The 11,679-nt window shown below is 32.5% G+C and overlaps 2 protein-coding genes across 2 annotated transcripts; both read right to left on the bottom strand.

Moving 5' to 3' along the window:
• Window positions 1–1,520: 1,520 nt before the first annotated feature.
• LOC120206593 lies at window positions 1,521–1,856 on the bottom strand. The gene has a single exon (XM_039206199.1). It carries the CDS (start codon window positions 1,854–1,856, stop codon window positions 1,521–1,523), a length of 336 nt encoding a protein of 111 aa, XP_039062130.1.
• Window positions 1,857–4,070: 2,214 nt separating this feature from the next.
• LOC120206718 (peroxisomal acyl-coenzyme A oxidase 1-like) lies at window positions 4,071–9,901 on the bottom strand. Its single transcript, XM_039206301.1, has 14 exons — window positions 9,688–9,901; window positions 8,920–9,028; window positions 8,778–8,839; window positions 8,333–8,542; window positions 7,985–8,072; window positions 7,752–7,914; window positions 7,143–7,341; window positions 6,725–6,922; window positions 6,352–6,483; window positions 5,966–6,086; window positions 5,563–5,673; window positions 4,844–4,913; window positions 4,566–4,749; window positions 4,071–4,470 (listed from the first exon to the last, which is right to left on the bottom strand). The coding sequence occupies exons 1-14, from the start codon at window positions 9,823–9,825 to the stop codon at window positions 4,261–4,263; spliced, it is 1,995 nt and encodes a 664-aa protein (XP_039062232.1). The 5' UTR covers window positions 9,826–9,901; the 3' UTR covers window positions 4,071–4,260.
• Between the last annotated feature and the right edge of the window lie 1,778 nt (window positions 9,902–11,679).

The following is an 11,679-nucleotide window of genomic DNA, read 5'->3' on the forward strand; positions in this document are numbered from 1 at the left end:
AAAAATTTAGAGAAAAATAAAAGGGTAGGCATGTAGTAGGGATGGGCATGGGTCGGGTTGGGTCGGATTTTTGGTCCACCCGACTCGACCCGAGAACAATGACACCTCCACCTGAAATCCGACCCGACCCACATAATATATACCTTTCACCCGACCCGAACCTGGCCCAAAATAATAAAAATATTATTTTTATTCAATAAAAATAGTGTTTTAATTGAAAAAAATAATATATACAGGGGTATTATTGTAATTATTCATAAATATATAAGGTAAAAAAATTTTGGGTCGGATATTTTTCACCCTAAACTGAATCCGACCCAAATAACATCTTTAAAAAAATCTGACCAGACCCGAGCCCAAATTTTTGAAGTTTGAATAATTGAAAAATAAAAAATGATACAAACTTATTTTGGTCTTTAATTTTCTTATTTTTTTTAATTCATTTTTTTTTATCAATTTGAATAACATGTTCTTCAATCTAGCATAATCTTAATTTCTCTTTTGACTATAAATTTCTCTTACAATTTAGTCTTTCAATTTTATGTTTTATACAATTCGATCCTTTGATGATAACTCTTTATAATTTTTTCCATCCATACTTTGTCCTCAAAATCTCTTCTTTAAAAGTATCGTAAACATGTTATATAAATTTTAGAGGGTATTTGATTATACATGTGAAAAGAATTTAAATATATATATATATATATATATAGTATCATAACAATATAAATAATTATATTTAAATTTAAATAAATATATTTGATTCGATTTAATACAAATTTTATAAAATCAATTAGAAAAGTTTTAAATAAAATTTAAATGGTAAAATAATAATTTGAAATTCAACTAATTTGTTTTTTTTTTATTTCACTCTATCGACCCCTTCAACAATTTACAGTATATTTTTATTAAAACGAATTATAGTATGTTTAATTAATTAATTAATTAATTAATTAATTAATTAATTAATGGTTTTCTTCTTAAGATTAACATATCGAGTATTGTGTTGGTAGATTGGTATATGGAGTAGGTAATTGGACCCATTCTGGATTACTTAAATAAAATAAACTCTGATTAACTAATACACAATATAAATAATTATTTTATGGGATTAAAATATAATATTTATCCGACTCATTTGCTTGTTTTGTTTAACCACTTGAACATCAAAACCCAGTCTTGTAGTGTTTAATTAAAAACTATGTCGTTTTACATGTGGCCACATGCATGATCTTTTGAATCAAAATCAAATTAAATATCATAAATAATTTAATTCGAATAGAAATGATCAACATAGAAACTAAGAATCAAAATGAACTAACACACGTCAAATGATTACTAAAATCGAAACCGAAGAGAACAACTTGATCAATCGTTCAAATAATTAGAGTTTTTCATGAACTTTCTCCCGCTTTGGGAAAAAAACCATAATGATTATTACCCAGAAATACCATATGCACAGCAAATCCATGTTCTGGTAGTCCCTAAGACGAAAGCAAAAGATGGTGCCTATCTTTCTATCAACCGGTCACACATGAGAACATCCTGTGACTCTTGAACCTCGTAAGTTTCGGCCCCGTCGGCGTCCGAGACCCGCCGGTAACAGCGATGCTTCCCTCGGGGATATTTCCCGTGGACATCCGTCGACGGTGACCGTGACGGCCGATGTTCTCCTCGGGTACCGGATTACTGTTCGATTCCGTACAGAAACGAGTCTGACCCAGAGTCGGACTCTGAACGTAGAAATCAGCAATGTTGTAAGGTTGAGCTGCCGCGACGGACGAGAGACGCTCGTATCGAAGGCGGGTTTTTGCCTTCTTCAGCGTTCGATAAACCAAAGGGATAAGACCCTCCATTTTCTGCGACGGAAGAGAAAAGAGAGAATGGAGACTTTTGCTAGGGTTTGGTGGAGATCAACCCATCACTGAAGACTATATATATATATATATATATATGAATGGTGTTTTTCTTGTGGGGGATGAATTGGCAAGTCTAGCACGCCATTTCAAGTGTGTCATTTGACTTTAGGATCATTGAATATATATATATATATATATATATATATATATATAAAAGCTTATGATAACAGAGAGCAAAACAACCTACCTGGTTTTGCAATAACCTTTTATTGCTTATGATAATTACGAAAACTCACAATCAAATTATTTTATTTATTGAATATAATAATTAAGCTTATGTAAAAAAATGTCTAAATTATGCTTCTTTCGACTAAACTTCTTTTCTCATTTAGATGCCTAAATTATACTATCATTGATCGTCACAAGTAGCCTCAATCTCCAAAATCCCAAGACACACATTTATTCCAATCGATCGACAAGCGAGTTGGTGATGGCCGACGGTAATAATGGTCGAGTGATGAAATTAAAAATATATTTTAAAATTTAATAGATTTTAGGTATTTTCTTAAAAGATAAAAAATAACAAAAAATTATAAATTTTATTTTTTAAATTATTTGATTGTTGCAATCTGTCGAATTATTTGACACTGAACGTTAATAACCTTGACATCTGTAACGGTCAAATTCAAAATCTCAAAAAATAATAATTTTTTTTATCATCGAAGTCACTTAATTCATTTGTTTTTCTTTTATCTTTAAATTTTGGGTAAAATACATCTCATATTATTATTGTTCATAGAATTACAAATAAATTCTTGAATTTTAAAATTTATTAATTTATTTATTTATTAATACGAACAAATTACTTCACTGTTAAAAATAAAATTGATGTTAATTATAATTATAATTAAATTTATAAATTTATTGATTATTAAAAATAAATCATTCAATTATTAGTAAAAAGTTGATAAAATCAATAACTTACATATAACAATCTATTAATTAAATGACTATTTATTACCACGTAAAATTTAGTTTACAACACAAAGTTAGCGTTTTAAAACTCTGCTAGGCAGGTCAGGACCGATGAATTCAAGCCCTACGGGGTGCGATGTCCACTGCATAAAACAGTTTAATGTTACCAAAACATGTGTTCGAACTATATTGATTTTATTAAATAGGTGCATAAACTATTTTTTACTCATCTCGATGCTTAACGTTACAAGTGTTACTATTTTAAGTACTCGGACAATCAACGACGTTAATTTTTCTGTTAAGTGACACGTGTCACAATATAGTGATTTCAAAATTTTTTTTTTAATATTATTATATTTATAAAAAAAAAACTAATTCCTCTTAAATTATAAAAAAAACCCCAAAACTCAAATCCTAACCTTAATCCGTCGTCGTTTCCCTTTCCGGCCACGACCACCTCTGTCAACGTAATCATTGCTATCTTTCTAATCATATGTTGTCGTAGTTACCGTTGATTGGTCGTCGGAATCTTGTTGGATCACAATTTTTATCTTAGGGTTCATAGGGTATAAAACATCGATTCACATTCGATCGACACGATTTCATAAGGGTTTTGATCACCATGGGATTGGTGTGGATTTAAGGGTTGAAATGAAAATTTTTAAAGATTTGGGGTTATTTTAAAATATTTATGTGTATACATATATATATATAATTTCAATTTTTATTTTAAATATTTTTTAAAATTACCAGATTTTGCGACACGTGTCACTTGACGGGAAAATTAACACGGTTGACAGTCCGAACAACTAAAGCGGTAAAATTTGTAATGATAGGCTCTGAGATAAATCAAAAATAATTTAGGCGCCTATTTAAAAAAACCGGTATAACTTGGACACTTATTTTGATATTAAATTTTTTCTTATTACTCTGGGTTAAATGTAAGATAATATATGCTTAAAGATAATTCTCAATCATTTAAGATTAAACGCTCATACCCTGATATTCTTAGTACTCAAATCCAGGAGGTTTGATTTTTCTTGGACCACTAGGCAGATTCGATCATATTGACTTCTTCGATAAGGGTCATAATATAAGCATAATACATAGGCTAAATCCATAATTTATACATAATATAAAGATTGATGATTAATTTAACCAAAATTAATCAATCGATCGAGTAAAATTACGTCACCAAATTTAATTACTCTTCGATCGATTAATTTATTCAGATACTTCTCTATCCGTGTCTAAACCTATCTATTACAGAATACATAGAACACATCGATACGTGCATATCAGGGTGTCTTCTACGACGACGTTTTAGTCCCCAAATAACAATAAATTAGAGCCATAATCCAAGACAAGACAGATAGCTAACAAAGTCCAGTTAACATTCAACCGAGGGGTACTTAACTGTTTTCGTTCAGAGTCTTGCAGTACGGATTTGTTGCTTCAAAAGTGGTCTAATGTACTCACGGTAACCATCCGGCACATCCGTATCGTTCAACGGACTCTTCCATGCTTCCTCATAGAGTTTTTGGTACACATTTCCGTCATACCGACCGAGAACCGAGCCAAGGTAGTGGTCCGTGTGATTGAATGCATCGACAAGGGCGACCGCGTTCGGACGGACCTAAGGTTGAAATGAGATCAAAACTAGTGAGACAGCAGCAGCAAACGTTTGTCCTGTGATGACCTAGTTAACAAAGTCAAATACATGAAACGAACCAGGGAGTACAGGGATCTGAGCTGTTCGTTCACTAGTGCACCTTGCTCCGGGGTGATGCAGCCGGTGGAGACGAAATCACCGAGATGTTTGTGTAAAAGAGACAAAGCATATACATTGCAGAGGTTCTCCAACTGTGTTTTCACTCCTTTTCCTGGTATGTCTTGTTTCAGCTTCTCAATGAACCTGAAAACCAAATGAAGCAGCCATGAAATTTTTTCATTGATTTCTATTTTTTGTGCCCCCGACTTTACGCAGGGATAAGAGTGGAGAAGCTTACTTGGAAACGATAATTAACTGGCAGTGAGCAACGGCAGCCTCAACCAAATCAGATGAGATATCAGCAAAACCTGAATTTTTTTTAAATGTGTAAGCTCAAAAATAATAGTTTTGGTAAGAACTGAAAGCATTTCTAGAGGTGTAATCGAGCTGAGCTGAGCTAGAGCTCGACTTGAAATTTGAGACTCCAAGTTTGGGTCAAGCTTGATTGAGTTCAACTTTTTTAAGCTTGAGCTCGATTGAGTTTAACTTTCAAAGTTCAAGCTCAATTCGAGTTAAAGGTTCAACTGCTTGAGCTTGCTTGATTAGACAAGTATCTAGAGAAAAATGAGCTCAATTCCCATGCTCACTTTCAAGCTTGATGATATGTGCTCAAGTTCGAGTTCACATTGAAAATTTTCAACGATTAAAATATATATATATATATATATATATATATACCAGGCTCACGAGCTACACAGTAAAGCATGAGGATAGTCGAAGTCGACCTACTCAATAGTTCAAGCTACTTGAATTATACCTCAACTCAACAATGACTGAGCCAAATTCAAGTTTTTTCTAGTCAAATTCGAGTAGTTTGTGAGGAATAGTGTCTTGCTAACACCCCAAACATGATCATCTACTATTAACCATGCAAGAGTTGACTTGGTTGAGTAACATGACAATAAAATTAACAAGCAAAAGAGTGTTTATTCATCCATCAACGTCTAGAGAAGATACCCTCTTCTGGATTTGAAAATCCGCTAAGGGTTTGAGCACAGGCAACAGACATCCGAGCAGCCCTCGCTTCAAATGCCTCCAATATAACACTAGGTTTCAGCCAATCCTCAGCTGCAAGTCAACCACCAAATAATGAAACGATTATATTGTTATTTACTAAATATTTATTTGTCAAGGAGTATGAAACAATACCCATAAGAGTGAGCAATGATTTGTAGATAAGAACTAAAATAAGCTCGAAATTGTTTGGAAATCAATAAGAGCCAGCAAACTTACTCATAGGCATTGAGCAAATCATAATTAACAATTGTAAAAATGACAATTTTTAATCTTCCAAATAAAATTCACAAAGCAGATACAAATTGTAGACAAGCTCAAGAGAAAAAAAAAATGTAAAAGATACCCCTTCGAACTTCACAATGGCATTGCATTAGGTGCTCTACTCGTCCGAGGTATGCCGTTGTCCCAACAGGTTTCTTTCCAGACGCTAGCTGGGCAACGGTCTTCATTAGAATCCTTGCAACCTACAAAAACATTTCCGCTTGCATAATCAATAGAGGCACCTCATCATCGTCATCAACACAACATCCAAGTATTCTAGATTGGTTCCTTATTTTCAAATGTGATATTTATTTTGTTTTCTTCACTATAGATTCATCAAATCTACATAATTACCAATTAGCACCAGAAATACAGCTGATAGGATATTGTGGTCAACGATTCAGAACAAAATGAAGAAGATGAAAGGTTCAAAAAATAAAACTTGCAGTATTGCACATTTTTTCATACTTGCAAAAGCAGCACAATATTGTCTCCTTCAAAAGTACAGTTAGGGATATAAACTGCAAATAACTCCGGAAGCCCACTGCAAGAAAGATAACCATGACCACCACACAACTTCCGGCATTCTTCAATGGCATCCTGCAAACATATTTATTTTAGCCAAGCTAAAAGCATCATTGATTGTTATTTCGTAATGAATACCAACTTTTAAAAGTAAAGAGAGACCATTTATGACATCAAAGTGGTGATATAGTAAGAACTATGCAAAATAACTGGCCAACCAAAATATATTAAGCTACAGCAATGTTTGACAGAGGGGAAAACTAGTCAATATATTTATGAGAAGGAAGAGTATTGAAGGTTAGTAATAGTGGCATACCGCAGTTGCAGAAGTGGTAATAGATTTTAACCCTGCAGTACATGCATGAACCTCGGGTAATGTTGAGAAATCATTGGCTTTCAATCTCTTGGTCACATCAGTGTATAGCCATTTCAGCCATTCACCAGCAAATCTGAAAGCATAGGCTGAAGCAAGCAAAGGAAAGAGTCTACTTTGCTGAGTTTTATAATTAATCACCTAAAACAAAATAAATAAAGGTAAAAGCAATAGATGAATCAGCCTCGAGGACATGTAAAATTAGTCTCAAACTTCAGCAGCAGCAACTAAATACTCTTACACAGAACTATTGAAAGTTTCTACGAAACAGAAGGCCATTATAAGTGATCATAAAAGGTAGCAATGTACAGCAATCAGTATGTGAAATAATATGTGTATACAATACAAAAGAAAATAGTACCTGGGTCTCTGGACCACCATTCTGTGATCCAAATTGTCTACGAACAGCACTATACCTTGTTGCAATGCAAACTGCCCTTGATAAGGCACAAGAAGATTCAGACACAATTATTTGTCGGACAGAGACCATAGTACCATAAAGCAGCTGGCGGGGAACATCAGATCGCACATATTTCCCTTCTCTTGTAACCTGCGAAACACTGAGACATTTGGAGAGGAAAAAAAGAAGCAAGCATCAGAATAGTCAACTTGTTTATCCATGAAGCTCACATTATAGGAGCAACATTTTAGCCTATATCACTTTTTGGCTTCCTTTTTGGTGGCCTTTTTCAATTGAGGGAAAAAATATTTTTTTTAAGTTTTAGGTTTCTGAGCACTCTGAAACCTCTCTTTTGTTTACTGAAGTCGCAGAAACTATGCAGCCTTGCAACTTCAGTCAAGAAAAAAGGTGTTCATTAAAGAAACATCCTAGAAAGACCTTTTTTCAAAATATAATTCCCACCATGGCTACACCATGGCCAATCAGATAAAACATCAAATGACAGATGAAATGTTAGCCTTCAGAAAAACAAGAGAGACAAAATTAGAGGGGCATGGTTATTGAACAAACCGCATTAGCATTTGATTCCTCGGAATGCGCACATGATCAAATCTCAGAAAACCATTGTCCATGCTGTTATATGCCCCACTTCCAAATTTCATTCCAACATCACCAACTGTAATGCCTGGGAGAGGTGAATGGTCATCCAGACTACGTAGCTGGATGATAAAAGCTAATAAAAGAAATCTGAATTAGTACCTGTACTGCCAGATAAATAAGTAAATTTAGGCATTTGGCCTTACCTTGCACTCCATAGTCTTGTCCATTTGTTCTAAGACGAGCATAAACCACAGCATGTGTGGATGCTTTACCCAGTCCACCAGGCCACCACTATCATTAATAAAACCCCTTATAGAATGTTAAGTCAAGAAAATGCACGGATCAACATAAGGTTACAACATGCCACAAAGTATAAAAAGTACTACACGTTGCAGAAGAGAAAGAGAGGAATAGTTGAGGGTGTCTGAACCAAACAAAAATACAGATAATGACAATTGAAGCACCTCTCATGATATATTGCTTAGTATGATGTATCGTTGATCAATGTCAAAGATTGAATGAATCAAAGGATTTTTAACCATTTTACTCACTTTGCTCGAAGTCAATTTGGGACTATGAATGACAAATTCATCAGTCTCAGGATCAAAAGTTGCAGTAGTCTCAAGCCCTTGGACATTGGAGCCATGACCAAGTTCAGTTTGTGCATAGCATCCAATTATTTGCATCTTATATGCCATTGGCAGCCATTTCTGTTTCTGCTCCTCAGTCCCTTGTCCTTCAATAGCGGGTATAAACATTGCCTATGAAGAAAATATATATTAGTAGGATAAAAAGTAGATTTCAATGATGAAAACTTCAAACCCAGAAATCAACACAAAGAGACCATCATATTATATAAAATTTGGCAAACTAGATTTGAATGATGAAGTTAACCAAGGTTTCTTGTGTTTTCCAAATTTATTGCTTATATTACAAGTGGCATATGCAGTACTTCTGAACTGAAACTTAGAATGGGAATCAGAAAATATATCTTACCCAGTGAAGGTTTGCGTAAGAAGGCTGATCCACATAAGACCATAATGTCATTGACTCTTCTTCTGTCAGAAAATAGTGTAATTTATTCAGATAACTATAAGAAAAATCAACAACACTATGAAGGGCCCAGCAGAAAACAAACCAGAGAGATTAAGCTCAACTGTCCGCTTCACTGCATGAGCAGTTTTTCTCAAAGTATCTTTAAGCAAGTCCTTCCTACTTAGCATGGTTCTGTTATCCTTCCGAAAGACCTACAGAAAATAGAAACAAGTGTTCTTAAATATGAAAGAATTATCTTTAGAAAAAAAATACCAAAGTGAAAAGTGGCTCTACTCGTTTAGGTTACTGAAGGAGGGAAAGATTAAGAATCTCGAACATCGATCAGTACAGAAACTAAAATAATGACAAGAACCACAGGGAGGGATCCAGTCTACCAAGTGAAAAGAACTCTGCAAATCATATCTTTGCATCATTTCACTTTTCGATCATGTCAATTCCTTGGAACTACCATTGACCAGAACTCAGTAATCTAAAATTCTAAGAACAACTGAAGATACAGGAGAAAGTTACCCCAAGTACAAGGAAACTTCGGGCGGTAGCTGAAAACGCTTAAAAACATCAAATGCTGATGCACAATTAGCAGAACAATGTATTCTTCAATCCAACTAACAACTAGAATTCATTCTTTCCCCCATGTTCTCAGGAACCAAACAGAAAATTAAACTAGACAAAGCAAAAGAAAAATAAACGATTAACAAGACGGTAAAGGTGCAATAACATTAAAAATAATAAACTCAATCATCCAAAAGTCTCGAGATTCTTAAAACATGTACTTTTCACCGACACAATGCTCGTGACAAGAAATCACATGAGAAGGGGGAAAAAAGGAGAAAACGAACAAGTAGATCACCGGATCACTAGCGACGAGACGAGCCATTCGATCGGACATCTCGTAGGCGTGACGAGAACCTGCCCAAACGATCTTCATCTCTTCTACATCGAACGACGCCTTGTTCCTCTCCTCGGCAAGGTAATCCAGCGGCTCCATTTTCTCTCGATTCCGATCGAAATTTCACAAACAGAAAATTAACAAAAAAGAAGAAGAAACGGAACAAACAAAACAAAGCAGAGAATTTGTATTTTGATTTTTAGTAATGCGCAGAAAAATGGAAAAAAATAATAATTGAGCGACAGAGCAGCTGCTAGCTGAACTGAACATAAATAACCACCAGTATACAAATATAGTATTTGGAGGGTTTTTAAATATATTTAATAATAGGGTAAATACAGTAAGTCATTAAACTATACTCAAACAATCATTTTAGATAATTAACTATAAAATATTACAAAATAGTCATTAATTTTATCAAATTATTATAAAATAATCATTATAAAATTATAATAAATATAAAATTTGTTGAATTTAATAACTATTTTATAGTAATTTAATAATTATTTGATAAAATCTAATAATTAATTTATATTTTTTAAAAAAAGTTAAAAATTAAAATAAATATTTAAATATAATTTAATGAACTATAGTTTTCTTCACCCTGAGTAATTTAAAGCTTCGATTATTACAAAGGTGAAATTTATAGACGCCGGGATATGTGTATTTCTCGGAAATAACGAAATAAAAAATAAGGGTAAACTATTAGAATAGGCACTTGGATTTTAATTTTATTCACTTATAGTCATTAATTTTGAAGAATTACGTTTCGGTTATTTAATCCTTTGCGTTATTTATGTATTATATTTTGCTAACTGAGCTCTACATCGTAACATTGTATTAAAGGAGTTAATTTTTAATTTAGCCCCTAAACTTTAGTAAATTATTAACTTGGAAAAATAGCATTTAACCTCTTAGTTTTAGGTAAAATACCAATTTACCCCCTAAATTAGATCGAAGTTCGCCACTACTCACCACGATCTTCGGTCTCCTCAATGACAACCGTTAGACCCCAAAATTTCCGGTGTACACCTTTTTAATATCGTAAACATAAATCTAATATCCGTTTGATCAGAAAATATTTTTAACTCAACAAATCTAACCTAGAATCCTTCAATTTCCTTTAAAAGTAAACTATAATAATAAAAAAATTATTAATATTCATTAAAAATAATAACATAAAAAATATAAATTTATATCATAATTAAATATATTTTTATAATATTATATTGTAATTTTTAATATTTATACAATCAATTATAATTTTGTTATGTTGGTGCAAAGACGTCTAAGATATTTTCAGGGCTCTGAGCAAAGACTAAAAAATATGCCTTTACAAAATGAAAATATATTTTGTTACTTTGAACAATTAATTTAATATTACATAAATAAGTCATAGAAAAATGATTAAATTTTGTGAAAATATATTAATTTTTTTATTATTTTATTAAGAAAACACCTTAAACACAACTAAAAGGGAATAAATATAAAAAAAACAAAAAGTTGAATGCATGTATGGTGCATAGCTTGATTTTGAATAATAAATAAAAATAATTGTATGTTATTTTATTGTTCGATTTAGATTGAAAAAGACTAAAAATTAAATGATATTTTAAATTGAAGAGTAAGAGATTTGAAAAAAGAGAAAAATGATTAGATTTAATTCAGAAATAAATGAATAAACAAGAGAAATGGAAAAAGAGGGCCAAAAACTAAATATTTTATGAAATTATAAAATTTAGGGACCCTAATTATAAATAATAAAAAACGATTAAATTTAATTCAAAATCAAATGAATTAATAAGAGAAATGAAAAAATAGTGTGAAAGTTAAAAAAATAATGAAATTATAAAAATTAGGGGCATTAATTATAAATATAAAAATTAAAGGTCCTGATTATAAATACGAAAAAATTAGAGACGTGATTGCTTAGGGTGCTCCCCTAAAGCCGAC

Source organism: Hibiscus syriacus, unplaced genomic scaffold (assembly GCF_006381635.1).
Source record: "Hibiscus syriacus cultivar Baekdansim isolate YM2019G1 unplaced genomic scaffold, ASM638163v2 tig00013960_pilon, whole genome shotgun sequence".
NCBI classification, from domain to species: Eukaryota; Viridiplantae; Streptophyta; class Magnoliopsida; order Malvales; family Malvaceae; genus Hibiscus; species Hibiscus syriacus.